This window comes from Chondrus crispus, genomic scaffold, assembly GCF_000350225.1.
Source record: "Chondrus crispus Stackhouse genomic scaffold, scaffold_484, whole genome shotgun sequence".
In the NCBI taxonomy this organism is placed as follows: Eukaryota; Rhodophyta; class Florideophyceae; order Gigartinales; family Gigartinaceae; genus Chondrus; species Chondrus crispus.
This window is the reverse complement of record NW_005179396.1, coordinates 5,257-18,532: the sequence shown is the minus strand read 5'-3', so window position 1 is coordinate 18,532 and position 13,276 is coordinate 5,257. Positions and strand designations below refer to the sequence as shown.

The 13,276-nt window shown below is 48.5% G+C and overlaps 7 protein-coding genes; 3 read left to right on the top strand and 4 right to left on the bottom strand.

Moving 5' to 3' along the window:
* The first annotated feature begins 358 nt into the window (after positions 1-358).
* CHC_T00000285001 (hypothetical protein) lies at positions 359-2,655 on the top strand. XM_005719355.1 is given in 4 exon segments: positions 359-613; positions 614-675; positions 804-2,619; positions 2,620-2,655. 2 exon segments carry the CDS (start codon positions 614-616, stop codon positions 2,617-2,619), a joined length of 1,878 nt encoding a protein of 625 aa, XP_005719412.1. The 5' UTR covers positions 359-613; the 3' UTR covers positions 2,620-2,655.
* An 85-nt stretch (positions 2,656-2,740) lies between these two features.
* Positions 2,741-4,054, bottom strand: CHC_T00009471001 (cell differentiation protein rcd1). XM_005719354.1 is given in 3 exon segments: positions 2,741-3,529; positions 3,640-3,711; positions 3,712-4,054. The coding sequence occupies 2 exon segments, from the start codon at positions 3,709-3,711 to the stop codon at positions 2,741-2,743; spliced, it is 861 nt and encodes a 286-aa protein (XP_005719411.1). The 5' UTR covers positions 3,712-4,054.
* A 622-nt stretch (positions 4,055-4,676) lies between these two features.
* Positions 4,677-4,871, top strand: CHC_T00000284001 (hypothetical protein). The gene has a single exon (XM_005719353.1). It carries the CDS (start codon positions 4,677-4,679, stop codon positions 4,869-4,871), a length of 195 nt encoding a protein of 64 aa, XP_005719410.1.
* Positions 4,872-7,734: 2,863 nt separating this feature from the next.
* Positions 7,735-8,531, top strand: CHC_T00000283001 (hypothetical protein). XM_005719352.1 is given in 2 exon segments: positions 7,735-8,457; positions 8,458-8,531. 1 exon segment carries the CDS (start codon positions 7,735-7,737, stop codon positions 8,455-8,457), a length of 723 nt encoding a protein of 240 aa, XP_005719409.1. The 3' UTR covers positions 8,458-8,531.
* Positions 8,532-8,548: 17 nt separating this feature from the next.
* CHC_T00000282001 (hypothetical protein) lies at positions 8,549-9,103 on the bottom strand. Its single transcript, XM_005719351.1, has one exon. The coding sequence runs from the start codon at positions 9,101-9,103 to the stop codon at positions 8,549-8,551; it is 555 nt and encodes a 184-aa protein (XP_005719408.1).
* Positions 9,104-10,461: 1,358 nt separating this feature from the next.
* Positions 10,462-10,725, bottom strand: CHC_T00000281001 (hypothetical protein). The gene has a single exon (XM_005719350.1). It carries the CDS (start codon positions 10,723-10,725, stop codon positions 10,462-10,464), a length of 264 nt encoding a protein of 87 aa, XP_005719407.1.
* Positions 10,726-10,734: 9 nt separating this feature from the next.
* On the bottom strand, positions 10,735-11,013 carry CHC_T00000280001 (hypothetical protein). The gene has a single exon (XM_005719349.1). The coding sequence runs from the start codon at positions 11,011-11,013 to the stop codon at positions 10,735-10,737; it is 279 nt and encodes a 92-aa protein (XP_005719406.1).
* Between the last annotated feature and the right edge of the window lie 2,263 nt (positions 11,014-13,276).

Below are 13,276 nucleotides of genomic sequence, written 5' to 3'. Positions count from 1 at the left end.
TTGAGATCATGCACGAGGAATGAAGCAACTTGTATATACATCACTCTGATTTCAATTTCCCTTTACGGCCGTGAGGGAGCGCACTACATAAGATAACCCCGAGTCTGTTTCATAGTCGGCAGCGCTTAAAAAACCGTTAAGCATAATTTTGTGCAGCACGCTTTCTGATACTGAACGCCAACTAACCTTGAACCCTTGAGAGTTTACGAAAGCCTTGGCCACCGGCAGACCGGCAGAGAGACTACCAGTAGTCCTACTGTACGGTACGTGCTCCTGACGGCGATCGAAAGATGTTATCTCTTTCAATCCTCTGTTGCAAAAACCATGTCAGAAATATCATTTTTTCATGATGTCTTAATTTGATAGTGTCAATATTTTATGTGGATATGGAGGCGTCTGTGTCTCAAAAAACGGAAATTCGCCAGCTTCTCCGTTTCCACGCATTGGTTGCTAAAAGTGTTCGAACCATCGGCAGTTATAAGCCAATGTCTGTGACCTTCGGCTAGACCCCCGTCCCGTTGTTTAGAGTTAGAGCACCCCGTTTCCGTTCGTGCTATTAGGAGTGAAGCGTTGTTTTCGGAAGAAACCCTGCTATCTTCTCAGGGCGTCCATCATGTCGCAAAGAAAGAATCCCGAGCTCGACGCGAAGCACCAAGCCATTTTGCGGAAAATGATGTACGTGAAACTCACCACACATTTGCAGTCGGTGATCATGACCACAACTGTTTTCTAACTGCGAACTTCTCACATGTCGCCTTGTACTTCCGGCGGTCTCCCTTTTCGTTTCCTCTGTCTCTTCAAAGGCAATTGTCCGAGAACAAATCGTGCGCAGACTGTAGGGGCCCATCACCGCGATGGGCGTCGACAAATCTCGGAGTTTTCGTATGCATTGCATGCAGTGGGATTCACCGGAAACTGGGAACACATATCTCACAAGTCAGGTCTATTACACTTGATACATGGACACCGGCTCAAGTCGCGCGGTTCCAGAAGCTCGGAAATGCGAAAGCTGCGCAGTACTTTGAAGCATGTTTGCCAGCCGATTTCCGCCGTCCAATGTCCGGAGACTCCACTCAAATTGAACGATTCATACGAGAGAAATACGAGCAAAAGCGCTACATCACGGTTGAAAATGGAGGTCTCGGAGGTGGGGCTCCCTCTCACAGATCACAAAGAGGGTCTTCATTTGGTATGGGCGGAGCTGCTAGTATGGCTCGCCCAGGGCTTGGCATACGCTCTGAGCAGCCAACTGGTGCCTACGATGATGTCAATTCCAGCGGAAGGACTGCAACACGGATGAGTTATGGTGGTCGATTTGGTGTCTCTAAGTCTACTGCAGGTGGTCTTGGGCTCAATGATGGAGTGAGCACCGCCAAGTTTAACTCTGCCCGAGGCATGGGGAGCGGTGCGCGACCCAAGAATGCCCTACAGCGCGCAAGCACAATGAAGGAGATTATGAACATGGGCTTCTCCGTGCAGCTGGCCTCGCGAGCAGTGGAAGCAGGAGAAGGGGATTTACAGAGGGCTGTAGAATGGGTCTTGGAGAACTCGGACGCGGCGGGCACCTTCGAAGCAAAAGCGGCAAAACCCACGCCGCCAGCACCAGAGCGAAACTTGCTTGACTTTGGAGATCCGGCACCGGGGCCCACGTCTGCTCCTAACTCTGTCCCGGATCCTGCTGTAAAGACGTATCCTCTACACAGTCACGCGACATCGAAAGCACCGCTATCCGCGCCTCCCAAAGATGATTTCGCAGACTTCGCAGACTTCGGGGCATTTGAGAGTGCGTTGCCACAAAAGCCAATAACGACACACACAACCACCAATACTATCGTGTCTCCAGTGCACACAAATGGAACTGGAGGTTTGAGCGGGTCACTTGCCAGCCTATATGCTCGCACGCCAACCACCTTTACCAACCAAACGTCACAGGGTTTACCAAAGCCGACGACATCGCTGCTAATACCGCAGCAAGCAACTCAAATCTACCCCAAAACTCCTACGAAGCAGTCACCTCAGCAATTGAGAAAGCCCCTTTCAATGAGCCCCCTTGGCGGCCAAAAGCCTGGCCCAGGCGACATCTCGGCGTGGCGGTTGAACAGCATCGCTACGTCTCCGGCGAGAACCAGCCCTACGCTGACATCACGGTTATCCGCATCCGTCACAAACAGTACGATTGTGACCAAAAGTCCGCTGGTTCCATCTCAGCCGCCAGCGCCCCCCATGCAATTCTTGTCGATTTCGGAAACCCAGGACGTGCCACCTCCACCTGACTGCCCTCCTCCGCCAAAGGAACCAACGGAGAGCCTCCCAGAGGCAAGCGCTCTAGAACAAGTGCGGGTGCGACAGCAGCAAGAGAACCACACTGCCTCTCCACCCAATAAACACAATGGAACTCCCACAAGCCCGGTGAGCACCAGAAAGAAAGGACAAGAATCTGACGACCCTTTTGCCGCTCTATCAATGATGGCGCTAAGTTCTGCATCAACTTCAAAGAAATCTGCAAAAAAGCAAATCGTCGAACCTATAGTAGCTGAAAAGGAGGCAGTTATAACTCCATCCACAGCACCTGTCGCCGACGTATCGGCAGGAATCAACTTGGAAGATTTCTTCGGATAACATCAATTCTAATCAAATAAATAGAGTCGTCGTGTACCAACAGCGAAGTATTGAGCATTCGAGAGCTATAAATACAATGCCAGTAGTAATCGTCCAGTTGCTGATGCCAAACTCTCCTGCATTACATTGGTTGCCCCGGACCCACTTGGGGAGTGTTTGAATCCAATTGATAGAGCAGGTGCATGAGCCACTTCTTCGTTGACGGGTCGGTCTCCAAAAGATTTCCAAACGTATCATCATCAAGAGCTTCAGGTAGGCAATGTCGAAGTGCATCTCTCGCCCTAGGATTGTCAGACAATCGCAAGTAGCATCGAATTACATGTTTCAGCAGGCGAGCGCTTGGAGCGTTCACGAGCGCGGCAACCATATTGCGTAAGACGGTAGAGACCGCGTAAAACCTCTCCGGTGTCGCACAAATGTAGGTCAGGCCAGTGTCGTCCAACAATATCTTCTGGACAATAAAAGTAGCGACAGTTTTGCTCAGCTCTGAACCAGTTTCCATGATGCGCAAACAGAGGGGAATGATCTCTGTTTGCAGAAGAAAGTTGATAACATCCGGAGCATCCATCTTGACCAGGGCTCCAATGACTCCGAGCGAGGTTAATCGCAAGTACTCGAACGGCCTTGTCTTTGAGACTGTATTCAGGAACGGATACAAGAAGAGTGGAATGTGTGCAGTGAGGAAATGAGTGCGCGTGGTTTGGTGAGAGGCAACGCATTGGAGGAGGGCCAGTGCGTTGCAGACGCGATTGCTTGCATGTGCCGACAGGGCCGGAGGAGTTAGTAAGGGGTAAATTGAGATGATTTCCTGAAGCAAAGCCGCGACCGTCCCCAACCCATACCAGAGCATCGGAGCAAGGTCGCTAAACGCTTCGCGCTTCTTACTGAGCTCTAGAAGTGCGGTTTCGCGCTGTATCCGGAAGGAAATTCCGCAAGTAAAGGAAGATGTCTTGTTAATTCTTTCTGCTCGCATTGACTGGGGTCCGATAACACATGTTCGGAAGGAAAACAATAACCTACCTTCTCCGGGTTTGTGAGATCTAGCACTAGCTCGTGTACTTGAGCCTCGTTGGTCTTCATGGGAGCCGCCATGGTGTGTGAGGGAATGCACCAGGCTTGTCCGGCGGGGTAAAACCTAGCAGGACTGACCTATGCGTCGACAGAGCTCCAACCAGAACGGGGGATACAATAACTTTTTCTCCCCAAGCGATATGTGAATTGACCGCTGTGAATTGACCGCCGGAACCTTGTACACCCGGCTAGAGAGTTTGAGACAGCTCTGGGGAGTGATGTTGGGTAATCACTGACTGCAGCCAACAACTTGGTTTTTCCACAAAGTGCCAAACGTGAAATGGAATGCAACAAGCACCGCCGATCGATGCACGCAATGCTCCGATATGGTTGCTTGTTCGTTCGTCACAGGCAGTTGAAGACGTCTGCAAGCAGGGACTAAAACCGGTGGATGAGAAGATAAAGAGAAACAATCGTTACGATGGCGTCATGTGGGAGCCTGCAGGGCAGGTTAAACGCTGGGTGCGTGAGTGTGCCTAGCAGAGGAAGACCGGCCAACTGACTAGCTTAAATATATTCACATTTCAAGAATTGGAGGGTCTGTATGTGCAGTTGATTGTGATGATTCGACAGTTTCAGAGAATAAAAAGCAAATGCAAAAGCATTACAGACGCAGTGACATGTTGAGGTCTAGGAAGAGGACGCCTAAAATTCTAATCATTTTTACGTTATACAGTAGTATCCCGTACGTACCACGGCTACCACATGATCACATTCCGAGCGACTGTACCTTCTCCAGGTTATCCAGATCTTCTGCAAAACGCCTCTGCGAACATCGCCGAGAACAGGACGAAGCGAAAAACGACCTTCGCCCTCTAGAATGAAACTTTGTAGACGTACCAAACGAAACTCGGTAAACATGAAAATGATTCAATATCAGTTCTGCGCTGTGCTTGCATCTCAACTCATTACAATTCGTGTCTCCTCGCCGCAGGAGTCCCATCTTCCATACGCTTCGTTGCACTTTTTATAATCGACGGAATGCGATGCGTTGCCTTGAGTGCTGGTCGGAAATCGATGGCCAGGTCGCTGTCTTTACGAAATCATGTCATCATGTTTTCTGTATGATTTTCGTTCCAATCCATCTCACCGCGGCGATGTATGCGCACCGTTGTGCACTTGCATGTCTCATCCTAACAGAGCCATCGTTTTCAATCTCCTCTTCTATTGTTTCTAGGTGAACCATGCAGCGAAAAAAGTTTTGAGAAAGAGTTATCATGTCCTTTCTGTGATACCGTCCTTGCAAAGGACGGTATCGGAGAACTCGTCTTGAAGCCGGATGACGTGCACGTAAGAAAGACGAGCGCAAAAATGTTTGGATTTGAGCCAGAAAAGTTATGCGAAACGTTGCAGATGGGGCTCGAGTTCTGGGCGAAGCAAAAGAAAAACGAATCTATTCAGCATGTGCTGGCACTTAACAATATGAAACAGCGTGCCAACGAAGCAGAAGCAACCACGCAGAAACTTTCAAAGGTAAGCGGCATAGCCTCTTGTTTACCTCTCGCCTGCTATAAAAACGCCTCGCTGACGTGTTTGACTGTCAAGTATATTGGGTAGGCCTTGGACGATGAACGGCTCAAAAAGAAGTCTCTCCAGATGGAGAGAGAGGATCTTAAGAGGCACATAGCGGAGCTTGAAACAAGATACGCCGAAAAATCTCGGTAAGCGGCATGCGCGTTTATCCACATAACCAAGACTATTAGACGTTTAGAAATCACACCGATTTCAGCATTCTCCTAACAATCGCTTCCATGACAGGTCAATGCGCAAGCTAAACGAGCTATACACTGAACTTCGACAGATCCACAAGCGCTTGGAAGTTGATCTTCGCGGTGGGCGAGCCAGTCATGAGCATGATGTCGATGCATCTAAGTATGGCGCGATGGAGATAAATACTCGTCGCAGAGGAGATCATCGTTCTCCAATACAAACCTCAAGGCCTCCCAACTCGGAAGTGAGAGATACAAGGGCAAATGACAGGCCCGTGGACAAGTCAGAGAGAATTTCAATGAATCCTGCAGGCGGTCCTCAGAGAAAAGATGTGGAGAGGCAGCGTCATTCACGTCTCGGATCTCGTGCTGATTCACAGTCCTTCGACCCACTGTATGCACTTGCTCCCAATCATGAGTTTAATTTGAGTCGCCAGCATGGAAAAAGGCAGACACGGAGATCTCCGGGCAGTGCTAGGAATGAGGATGAGGAAAATGACGTCCTTCGTCGCAGTTAGTCGCGGAATAGAGAATGAAGCACTCTCTTCTTCGCTAAACTTGAGGCAAGTTGATTCTCGCTGTTACTCAGGTCCAGCTCATGGCTCTCCCCGAGGAAGCAGCCCAAGCGGTTTTACTTCTCAGCGCTTGTGTCTGGACGACGGATTCGGCGGTCTAACATCACTAAATTGAAATGAGAAGAAAGTACTATTCTCTCCGATCAACACGCAACTTATACTTGTGTGGCAGTCGTTCCTTTGTCTCAAGCACTTTCCCTTACGAGAAATGAACTTTTAGAAAACATTAATGGCGTGGTCCAGTCGCAATTAGAGAGACGCCTTCTTTAAACGAAAAGACTGCTTCACGAAACAACTTTTGAGGAAGAGCATTTAATTTGGATGTGTACGGCTCTGAAAAAGTGAATGAAAACGTTTTTTAAAGATGAAGTACTTCGAGCAGCAACTCGCAAAGAACGCTCTCAAACACGAATCTTCAATACATGTCCTTTAATAAAGCTATCTGTATCTTGCACATACCAAAGAAATGGTTAACCCGTTCTAGAAGTGTGTGCAGGGTGTTCTCACCCTCTGATGACAGATTTAAAACGCCACTATCATCTCACATAACACTATTCACCCTTGCGTCGTTTGCACGCTCACCTGTTCCCGTTTGCTTCAGCTGAAGCCTGAGAGTGAATGGCAAATTTCATTTCCGTTCTAAGAATATAGCACATATACTATATACTGTATATATAGATATAGATAGATATATTAACTAGAAACACAGTGACGCAATACTCTCAGCAATACTGCTGTGCTCGCGCATAATCCTTATATTCTCGCGTGCGTCGAAATAACATTATATCCAGAATCTCGGATGCAATATCTGGAAGACTGTTGTGTGGGACCCATACAGTGTCTCTCTTTAGCAAAGAGAGATCCTGTATGGGTCCCGTAAAGAGTCTTTACCATGGGCATCTCCATGATGGAGTGAGGTATGCTAGAGCCTTTTGGGATGCCCCGCATAGACCCGAAGAGACCACTATCCTAACCCGTTGGATAAATAGGAGTTATCACCCGGCTACGAGGTGGTAAGTCCAAATACACTCTGCTGTGCTGCTGCTGTCTGCTGTATGGTACCCTTGGGTACTGTACCGAGGGCCGTTGCATGAAAAAAAACTCTTCAGCAGCTTCTTCAGATTACACCGTCCCTCTCAGAGAGAACGTACCCAAGTACTGTACAGTATGTACTGCGCAGTCGGTTGGCTTTAGGTGTGGAGAAACGTTTCGATTTCGCCGAATGTGAGTGGTGGGTATGCTAAAAAAAGCTATTATAGCCGTAGCGACATCCCCTTCTCTGTCGTATGGGGCCTTTGTCAAACAGAAAGCACTGCGGCCAACATACTAGGCCATGAACGTGGCAGCCGTATCGCACTTCTCTTCCCGAACGGCTACGTTCTGCGATGGAAAATTATGATAAGATGTTCAGCTCAAAAATTACTGGAGCCCGGACCGACATTCTCATCCACCCCAATCACCAAATCATCTGCAAGGTCCCCTCGCGGACCAAAGACTGAAACCCTTCTCTACCCTATGACATTTGGAAAGCATGAAGCGGTTCGTAAGATATTAAATAGTATGAAATCTTCTACTCTGTCTCTCTCCCAATGGAATCGACTACAGCCCAGGGGACAGGAATTCAAAATCGTTTCCCTCGTGCGAGAATAATTCGTTTGCCAGTAGTGCAGCATCAACAAATTGGTTTCACAAAGCGCTTCGGACCCGGGTGAGGGACCTGGACCAAGTCTCCAGGGAACAAAACAGCAGCGTCATCGGAAATGTCCGCTCATGTGGATGATGAGCACCAGGCTTCGGACACGGACTCCGCAGCGTGCATTCGTGACTTCAAAAATCCTGGACCGCCTCTTCTGGCCATCCACACAACATTGGGCCTTGATGAATACAACAACCTCGAATGCCGAGAAGCATCGCCCACTTCAGTAGAAGATATTTGCAGGGATGCATCGGAAGGGAATGAAAACAGACCGCCCGAAGACAAACCCCTGTTGAATGACATTTCCTCATTCCTTGAGATCATGCACTCGAAGAATATCACACTCAAAAAGCTCATCAAAAAGCAACAGGTGCAAATTACACAGCTCACCTTAGAGAACGATGAGTTGAGATATGAAAATTATACTAAGGGTGCCGACATTCGAATGCTACAAATGCAGCTCGCCGGTATGAGACCGGAACCTGATCAGGCCGACAACATGACGGCCGGCCGCACCTACTCTAACTTGCCTTTTCGACAGGACGGGTCCTTGGTAAGAAAAAAAGAAGATGGTGCACCAAACGCTGTCTCCATCGCAGCATCGGAGGACCCACTCACCGCAATACAACTTAAGGAACACACACTGCCACCATCCACTTGTTCACCATATGCCCAACAAGGTGAGGATCACATGAAGCCGAATGCCGCATTGTGGAAGTTTGACTTGTATGCACTTTGCGAGCCATTAGCACGGGGGCTAGTGTTAGCAATCATGTATCCGACGTAGCGACAAGGTGTTAAAATAAGGAGCAGGAAGATAAAGAAACGTGTGTGGTCTTTGTTTATCTCGACCCTGCCACTCATCGATGACAGTATGATCATGGTTCGGCACGTTCCGAGGACGTAAGGAGAGCGTTCATGTCCACGCCCGCAATACGACTCATGGACTGTTCAACATCCGTAGTGAGACCCAGACCTTCCTCCGCAATCGCATGCCAATTCCTGGCCTCGCGAATGAGTTGGTCAGCATGGCCCAATGCCTTGGTAACCATTTCTGAGGTGAGGGTCATCGACTTCTCCAAAGCGATGTGCTGCTTGGTGAGGTTGGTAAGACGGTCGTGGTGCTTGCTTTTCAGGGGGGCATGGGCCAGGTCGAGAGCCACAGAGGAAGCTACGCTGCGCAGGACAGCTGCTGATGGACTTGTTGTATCTTTGTTCATGACGGGACGAAAGCGTGCACCTCGCCTAGGGGGGATCGATAGGGGCTGTCTGGCCGCGTAGGTGAGCGAACTGATACTCTCTTTCACGCTGTGCAGATCTGTGGAGTACCACTCGAAGGGTACAAGTACAGAAAGCACCCAAGACGGACGGAGGCATATAAACTCTTGATGCGCATGGCCCAGGATGCTTTCAGTGATGAAAGTACTGCGCATCGCTGACCCACTTCGACAAGGTACAGCGATGGTTACTGTTTCAGGCCATATGACAAATTACTTACAGAGGAATCGATGATACTGTATGGACACACTGTGTCCATATCATCGATTCCTCTGTAAAGTCCCATCTTTGCCACTGTGTCGGACACAGTGGCAAAGATGGGACTTTACAGTACGAGAATTGTGATGGTTACTGTATGAGACTGTTTTGCGACTTTGCATAATGACTGAGCACGAAAATTTTAATTGGAAAAGCATCGAGAATGAGTCGGCGTGTTCCAGTGTGTGGGGTGTCTAAAGTTGCTGCACCAATCCACACTGATTGTGTATCTCCGCACAAGAATCATGAATTAATGCATTCAACAGCTTCTGAACTCTTGGCCAAAATCAAAAACTTATGATGGGTTGTGGAGTCGTGCTCATGCGTTGTCGCCGCCTGCAAGAAAGACACAACCACATACGCATGCGCTCGTTGTACCTCTCGGCAACCGGATTCGATGTGCCTGGAAGCAGATGACCGGGGGGAGATATTTTCTGATCCACGCCTGAACTACCTGAAGTCGACACATCGTCAAGTGCCTCTGTTGAGAGTCACAGGCAGGGTGACATCAGCCAACAGATCGCCTCACAGAGGGTACTGGCCCATGTGCTGAACTCAGCACTCAAGTGCACACAGAGTGCAGGTCACAGAGGGCACTGGCCCATGTGCTGAGTGCGACCACTCCATGCTGCTGCGCAAGAGTCGCTTTTTCAGTTAAATAATAGCTATTTTGTAACGGTGACAAATCGCCGGAGCAGTCGCGCAGAATATCTTTTGAATTGAAAACTCACAGGACAACAGCTATTCTCATCCCAAAAACAAGGAATGGGTACTGTACCCGGCTTCCCGTTTTGGCCCATCGTTTTCCTCTTCCGGCCAGATTTCTCCAATAAATCACCAATTCATGTCGTACAGCCGTAGGGCTTCCTTTCTTGTTGCTGCCAAATGCCAAATTCCGCCTCTGGCTACGGCGTCTGATTGGAGAAACCCAAAACTTTGTTTTTTTGAAATTGTGATGAAGCATTGGCATCGATATGTGGCCAGTTGCTTGCATGGTCAAAAATGAATTCAAGGCTCATGCTCCTACTGGATTGGCCCTGCCATGTCTGTTTTCGTTATGGCCCTTGAGAATTCAGCACTGAACCCTTCCAATACGCATTTTACAGGGCCTTCGCATTTGCTCTCTAGTGTTTCTCAAACTTTCAGTAGCCGTCTTGCCATCCCTCTCCTTTTCGCGATACTACAATGAACTGGTAATCGGTGAACGCCCAGGGCTGCGACCTCTCCTGGACCAAACGAACGTTTGAATCTATGACTAGCAATGAGCCCTCCCGAAAAAGTTGCTTCCAAAGTCAACGAAAACCCTCTCTTTTACAGTAACTAGCCCTACGCCAAGCCTCGACAGGGACGAGGTACAACCAGTTTCCATGTCTAGAATGAACGTGACGATGCTTCCAGCCTCGTATAATAAATATACGACAACGAGCGAGGGCATGACATGACGGGCATGAGGTCGTGAGTCTAAATATTTCCTTAAATGTTCCACGCACATGGCCATCACACTGCTCAGGTCAAGCATGAGATATGTTCAGGTCCCTCGAGCTGGCATCTCCTTAATCACCTCCGTTGGACTTGGGGGCGGAGCGGCTTCCTCCCTTGCTTGATTTCTGCTGCTGTTGTTGCTCGCGTCTTCTGTCATTTGTCCTCTTGTAAATAGCGCACTGGGCTCTTTCCGGGCACTCGCGACGACAGTGAGTGCACAGCCATTTGGCCCCGAGATTCGATGCTTCCTCCCAGTTCCATTGATGACTGAGGTGCATAGGTTCCGATTCGATTTGGATGCACGTGCAAAAAAAGAACAAAACATGAAGTATTAGCATCTTCTAGAAACAACCGAGGGCCCAATGAAGTTTTCCGGGGAAGCAAACAACTTACTCTGTAAAACACTTTTGGCAGATGACCTTGCGACAAGAGCCGGTTGAGAAATTGCCGCAAGCGACTAAACCAACTTTCTTCGAGGTCCTGGAACAGATGTGACAGAATCTCGATGGTTGACTTCGGGGCTTGTGAACATCGGCATCTGTGGCAGAGCGCATGACCTTTGAATGCCGAGATGGCATATCTGGTATCGGGCGGGAAGTAGAGGGATGATGAGGTTCTGCAGGTAAGCCATCCTCGGATGAAACGGGAGATAAATCTGCGACACAGACATGTCTTTGATGGGATGAAATGGGTTGGGAAGGATTCGGAGAGGAGATGGTGGTATGAGAATAAGAAGGGGTTGTCTTGGAGTAATCACAGTGTTGATACTGAAGGTGATGAGCGGAAGAATGAGATGGGGAGGCCGAAGTTGTGTTGAATGGTTGCAGTGGATAAGGGTGGGAGTGTCGAGGCGTAGAGGTTGCACGAGGTTGGGATTCTTGTTCGGTAGGGATTGGATATTGGCCAAGGGCGACGCGGCTTAGCAGATCAAGAGGGTCCATGCGAGACGGAGGCGGCGGTGCTTGCTGGCATTGCTGAGGATGTGTTCGATGCAGCGCGTCTGGCGGGCGGCAGAGGGGGGTGGAAGACGGGCCTGCAGGGGGGTGAAGGATGGGGAGGGTCGGTGGTGGCGCGTAGGTTGACATTGCTTTGAAAATGAGAGGGGGAGGGGAGGGGGGAAGAGGGAGTGGGCAGAGAGAAGAATGTGGCGGATAGCGAAGCGGGATGGAGAGGGTTGGGAGTAAGGGGGTGCGAGGTGTGGGGAGGGGGTAGTCAATGGGAACGTACAGTAGAGCACAAGCAGCAAATATCGTAGGATGGGATGGGAAGCGGAATTTAAGATGTCGAAGATTGCATGTTGACTTTGTTTTGGATGAAAATAGGGCATTTTAGGTGCTCTGAACACAGCAGCGAACGAGAAGGCAAGGTATCTGTATCTCTCATGAAAAGGGCATGACGCGGACAAAGGTCGATTTGAAGTCGATTTGAAGCAGAGGAGTGTTCAGCTTTTCTCTTTTTTTTTTTAGAATCGAGAATTTCAAGGGGGCAGCGACGACAAATACAAACGAGGAATGCTCTGTTGGCGGAAATCAAGCAGGTTTTTTCGGTAATTTATGCATTTTGAAACAGGAAACGGGACCCTCCCTCTCATACTGCTTCTCTTGTTGGCTGCCTTACTCGGCAAGGAACGCCAATCATTTCCGTAAAGCTAACAAAACGTACTAATTTACATGAATTTTATGATGTAAACGAACATTGAATGCTTCCGTTTCTTCCATTTCCTTGTCGAATTCAATATCTCGCCTCGCTGCCGTTTCCCACGAGTGAATTACAGAGGACCAGCGAGAAGAGATCGACAAATTGCTGTAATAATTTGAAATCTCGAGCCTCTTTCGTGGTCAACATGGAAGTCATGCACAACAATCATCCAATCCGCCTCTACCGTTGAAATTCATACGAATCTATGATAAAATAGCGTTATTTCCCTGCCGCCGATTTTTGTGCATTGTCACTGCTGCATTCCCTTTCCAGGATGCATCTCGATCATGATAGTCGCCTCGGCGAATGCATCTACTGTACAGTACCAGAAATGATGAAATCGCACCAATTTACTGTATCTCGATCATGATAAAACTTTTTATCAAATTTGGATTTTTAATTTAGTCGCCTCAGCGAATGCATCTACTGTACCGCAAATGATGAAATCGCAAATGATGAAATCGCACCATTTTACTGTACCCACACGTGTGCACAATAAAAAATAAAAGAGAATAAAAATCCAATTCTCAAGATCTTCTTACCACATCCCATTACACTGCATTACAGTTCGATTCGCTGTACAGTGGTCTACTACTTACACAGTGAAAGTTAGAAAAATAAAGGCACTCCATAAACACTCCCCACCTGTCATGACCCACCCGAACAAATTGGAAAAAATAAACCCCACAGTACTCGATGACTCTCCGCACCTTCACCATCTCATACTGTATGAGATCATACCGGACAGTATTCAACAAAGGCCTCAAAATTCACTTGCCCACACATCACCCACAGAACTCATCCTTGTCGATGCCATCCCCATTTCTTTACCGACGCATGCGCAATTCGAACATTAAGGAACAGCTTATTCCACAATAGCTTATTCCACA

What these genes read in the sequence shown, in the direction of transcription:
- CHC_T00009471001 (XM_005719354.1), bottom strand. Translation starts at nt 3,711, where the DNA reads ATGGCGGCTCCCATGAAGACCAACGAGGCTCAAGTACACGAGCTAGTG. An exon ending in ATCTCACAAACCCGGAGAAG is followed by an intron (nt 3,530 to 3,639) that starts GTAGGTTATTGT and finishes TTCCGGATACAG; the next exon opens with CGCGAAACCGCACTTCTAGA.
- CHC_T00000280001 (XM_005719349.1), bottom strand. Translation starts at nt 11,013, where the DNA reads ATGTTTTGTTCTTTTTTTGCACGTGCATCCAAATCGAATCGGAACCTA.
- CHC_T00000283001 (XM_005719352.1), top strand. Translation starts at nt 7,735, where the DNA reads ATGTCCGCTCATGTGGATGATGAGCACCAGGCTTCGGACACGGACTCC.
- CHC_T00000285001 (XM_005719355.1), top strand. Translation starts at nt 614, where the DNA reads ATGTCGCAAAGAAAGAATCCCGAGCTCGACGCGAAGCACCAAGCCATT. An exon ending in GCCATTTTGCGGAAAATGAT is followed by an intron (nt 676 to 803) that starts GTACGTGAAACT and finishes GTCTCTTCAAAG; the next exon opens with GCAATTGTCCGAGAACAAAT.
- CHC_T00000284001 (XM_005719353.1), top strand. Translation starts at nt 4,677, where the DNA reads ATGCGTTGCCTTGAGTGCTGGTCGGAAATCGATGGCCAGGTCGCTGTC.
- CHC_T00000281001 (XM_005719350.1), bottom strand. Translation starts at nt 10,725, where the DNA reads ATGCTTGACCTGAGCAGTGTGATGGCCATGTGCGTGGAACATTTAAGG.
- CHC_T00000282001 (XM_005719351.1), bottom strand. Translation starts at nt 9,103, where the DNA reads ATGCGCAGTACTTTCATCACTGAAAGCATCCTGGGCCATGCGCATCAA.